Source organism: Pygoscelis adeliae, unplaced genomic scaffold, assembly GCF_000699105.1.
Source record: "Pygoscelis adeliae isolate BGI_AS28 unplaced genomic scaffold, ASM69910v1 Scaffold97, whole genome shotgun sequence".
Classification (NCBI taxonomy): Eukaryota; Metazoa; Chordata; class Aves; order Sphenisciformes; family Spheniscidae; genus Pygoscelis; species Pygoscelis adeliae.
The window spans coordinates 36379-40515 of NW_008825152.1; the positions used below are offsets into that span (position 1 = coordinate 36379).

A 4137-nucleotide genomic window follows, 5' to 3' on the forward strand; every position below is an offset into this window, starting at 1 on the left:
ATACTGAACAAAACTCATTTGAGGCCGATTGCTGATGCAAACACCGACTGTGCTGTAGAACTGGCTCTAACCTCTGGCTGTTTAATGTTATCAGTGGTGCAGCCACACTTCAAGGCCTATCGGCAGATAGTGCATTACTTTGGCACCGAGATCCTCTTCGAGAATGGAGAGATAAATCGTGAGGCTCTAGGAAACATTATCTTCTCCCACCCGGAGAAACGGCAGCTGCTGAACTCCATCACCCACCCGGAGATCCAGAAGGAGATGCTGAAGCAGATCTTGAAGTACTTTCTGCTAGGTAAGAGGCCGGGCAATTCTGGCGTCTCAGCACACCGGGGCTCCTGCTCAGGCAGGAGCTGTCTCTGCTCGCTCTGCCTTTGGTTTTAAAGTGGGGAGGGGGACGGGGAAGGAGGAAGGGAACCGAAGTTGAGTGACGGCCTTTGTGCTCTGCCACCGGTGGCCTTTCACGTCAGCGGTTGATTCATTTCTGCCTTTCACTGCTGCCCTTCACCACCTTCTTCTTCTATGGTTTAAAGTACATCTGTAGGGCCTGAGAGAAGCATTGTGAGACCTCTTCTGAGATTACTTGCTGGATAATGTCATACCTTCCGAAACGGCCAAATATTCTTCCCTGCCCCCAACCTCCCTGGGCTTCGATGAAAGCTGCGGAGCCCTTTTAGTTTCGATAAGGTGAGAAATGGGCTGACAGCTGTGGTTTCCAAAGTCCCGCTTTTTCCCCTGATATATATAACAAATTCAGCTGTCAAACTTGGTCTAATCAAATGCCAGATAAGATCACCAGCTGTTTCGGAGGTCTCCGTGTAGACAGAAGGATGTCTTAATAGAGTCAGTCTGGTTTCACGGAGCTTATCAAAGCTGAGCCCTGTGACAGCTGAATAGGCCTGTGCCGGGGCACTGCGGGGGCCGTGCTCTGCTGCGGGGTGAGGAGGAGGAGGAGAAAGCGCGAAGGAAGCAACAGGCGGGAAAGCCGGGAGCCACAGATGGAGTCTTGAGCCCGGGGCTGCGGGCTCGGGAGGCGGATGCTGTCCTGCCTCTCGGCGAGAGCACTGTGTGCTTCAGCAGGCTGCTCTGTCCTCATTAGTCAGGTTTTAATGATTTGGGATAGCTAGATGTTGTCTCTAAGGATCGCTGCGTAAGGAAAGCTCTTATCGATCAAACTGTAGGGCAGCAAGAAGTCTCTCTGGGCAGAGATGCTGGTAAAATGGTGGCTTGCTGGATGATGATGTCTTTGTCAAGGCTTTTATTGCCGTGGCCAGCTCAGTTAGGGGGTTTGGGTTGTTATAAAGAGGGGACGCTGCCAAAACTGGAGGTGTCCCCACGGCTGGGACACCCCTCGCACAGGGGAGCGAGGTCCTGACTTGCAGCTTTTCCCTACCCTTGCCTGCTCCTCTGGGCTCAATGGGGCGTACCCCCATGTCCCCAAATGCTGCTGTCTGCCGGGGGAGTTGGTGCTTGCGAAGGGCAGAGGCATGTGGAGAGCCTGGGGTGGGCTGCAGGGTCCGGGAGGACAGCGGCTGGCGGTTACGAGCTCTCCTCCGCCGGCTGCTCTGCATGGTGACGGCGGTTTTGAACCAAACTTGGCCCGTTTTGGTGAGGTTTCAGGCCCTGGGGCCATGCCTGGAGGCACCCCTGCATTTCAGCGTCACAGCTGTGAGAGGTCTGCAAGGATTTCCTTGCTCCCATTGGAAAAATGGAACTGTTTAGCCAAAGCTTTCCATAAAGGGAGGAAAACTGAGCTGGGAAACATTGGCTCAAATGACCGCAGCCTGGCGAAGTCTTGGACAAGCGAAAGAGAGGAGAGCAAATTCTGCCGTGGGCACTGCTCCCCTGGAGAGGCCAGCAACGACGGTGTGACTGCCGCTCTCGCCAGCCAGGCACAGGCGCTTTCATTTGAGCTTCTCATTTCAGCTCCTCGTTATATTTCTGCAGCTTCACCTTTGGTCTGAGATCATCCAGGTTAGGGTTTGTTTCTAGGGTGGTTGGGTTTTTTTGTTGTTTTTTTTCCTCTGGAAACTTGGAACAAAATCATTTCCTCCCTCCGAGAGGAAGGAGGGCAAGCGTGCTCTGCTCTCCTCTCAGCTGTAATCGTGGAGCTATAGAGCTCTCCCGCTTGCTTTGCTGGAGCAGCCATGGCCGTGGTGCGCGTGCAGCAGGAGGGATTTGGGAATCTGAGTAACGCTATGCCCTTTGGGGGGTGGTGGTGTCATTTCTGCAGGCTACCGCTACGTGATCCTCGACATCCCTCTGCTCTTCGAGACCAACAGATTGACCAAGTTTATGAAATACACGGTCTTGGTTTATTGGTAAGTGCCACATGAACCATGAGGACTGGGATGCTGCCACCTCTCTTAGAGGCTGGGGGGGACCGTCACGTCCCTCCTGCTCCGGTGAGGATTTAGCTTCGGCCTTGGTGTGAAGCCTTTCGATAACACCACCTCTTTTCTGTAGGTGTGAGAAGCGGCACCTTCCTTTATCCTAGTGTACGAGGGGCATTTACTGAGGTTTCCCCGAAACCTGGCACCATCGTACGGGGGAAATCTCTGTCACTGAACCTTCCACAACCCGTGCTCCGCTGACTGGGGCAGGGTTTGGGGCACCGCCCCAGTGCTATGTGCCATGGGAATACCGAAAACACGCAGCGGGGTCAGCCTGGGCAGCGCTGCAAGTGCTGGCTCCACTGATCCGAGCGCGGGATGCCTGCGCCGGATCCGAAACGAAGCGGGGAGCATCTCCCCCCCACACTTTACCCCGGCTTTTTCCCCTCGTGCCAAGGAAGGCAGGCAAACCCCCTCTTCCCTCCCACACCCCCATCTCAGTGCCACCCTCCTGTCCCGGCAGTGACCCGCCGACGCAGCTCTCCCGGCTGATGAAGAGGAACGGGCTGGCAGAAGCTCGCATCGCCTCCCAGCTGCCGCTGGATGAGAAGCGCAAATTAGCGAGTCACGTCATTGACAACTCGGGGGACCGGGAGAGCATGCGCCAGCAGGTCCTGAGGCTGCACGCCCGCCTGGAGGATTCCCTGGATTTCCTCTGGGCACGGCTGGCAGTGGGCACAGTTGTAGCCGGGCTTGGAGGGCTGGTGTACCTCCTCCTCCGGCATTTCATCTCTTAATTCACCTTTCCTTTTTGTCATGGAAGAGGCCTGAATTTCCAGGTTTGAAAAGGGCAGTGAAAGGCCACCTCTTTTAATGAGCTTTGCCAGCAGAATGCAGACAGTGGGATGAGGCGTCTCCTTGCAGACTTCCCAAGGTGAACGGAGGGGATTTTTTTTCCGGCACCGTCTCCCATCTCCTTTCTTCCTGCTCAGGTTCTTACCCACCAGCTGTGTCTGTGGGGTGGGACCGCTCCCCTTTCGTGGCTGCAGCCTCTGGAGGGGATGAGGCTCTCGTTATCCCCCCATGGGTCTGTACGGTGGGACTTCAGTGAATTTAGGCACTTTAACGTCTTCCAGAACAATCTCTTCGCTGGGGGAGTAGGTGGCCTCTCAGGTCCTGTTTGTGCTAGGAGGTATCCCCAGGTTGATCCCCTCCTAGCTCGCAGCCCCAGCTAATCTGAATTTAGACATGAGATTTCCTCTTCTTTCACATTGATTTAATGGAAATGTGTTACATCTGCCGGGGGGGGGACAGACAGGGCCTCATTTCACATGGCTTAGGTGTTCAGCTGGCTGCTCGCCCTCCCTCCTGTCCTCTATTTCTGCCGTCATCGCTTGTGGGTCACCCTTGGCTTTGGATCTGAGGGTATGATACGTCCCCGGAGCAGGCTGAGACCTGGGACCCACCTCACTGAAACTCATTTGCTGCTGTTTGAGTTTTCCTTCGGCGGCAGTTTCCCCGCGGGAGAGCACGAGTCTGGGCGAAACAGGTGCTGGCTCTTCACGTTCGTTTTAATAAAGTGCTAAACAGCAGCCGGCTCCCCACGGCTCTGCAACCTGCGGGCTGCCAGCGCTGCTCTTTCCTGGCCCGCTCCCAGGTTGTTCCTATGCCGGGGCACGGCTGCGCTCTGTAAAGTTCACCGCACGCAAGCGGAGCTGATGAGCGCGCTCGTGCTTTTTCCCTGGTACACATCCCTGTAGCGGTCCCAGGGAGCTTCTCGGAGCGTCAGCCCCCACCGTGA

General features: G+C 55.6%; 1 protein-coding gene across 2 annotated transcripts in view; it reads left to right on the forward strand.

The window, feature by feature from the left end:
* The window catches only part of DCAKD (dephospho-CoA kinase domain containing), a 7433-nt gene extending 3484 nt beyond the window's left edge, over positions 1 to 3949 (forward strand). For both annotated transcript variants that reach the window (XM_009328387.1, XM_009328388.1), the window contains exons 3-5: positions 95 to 298; positions 2237 to 2324; positions 2860 to 3949. In XM_009328387.1, coding sequence (XP_009326662.1) covers positions 95 to 298; positions 2237 to 2324; positions 2860 to 3133 — 566 coding nt within the window. In that variant the 3' untranslated portion in view covers positions 3134 to 3949. The remainder of the gene's footprint in view (positions 1 to 94; positions 299 to 2236; positions 2325 to 2859) is intronic.
* Positions 3950 to 4137: the final 188 nt, after the last annotated feature.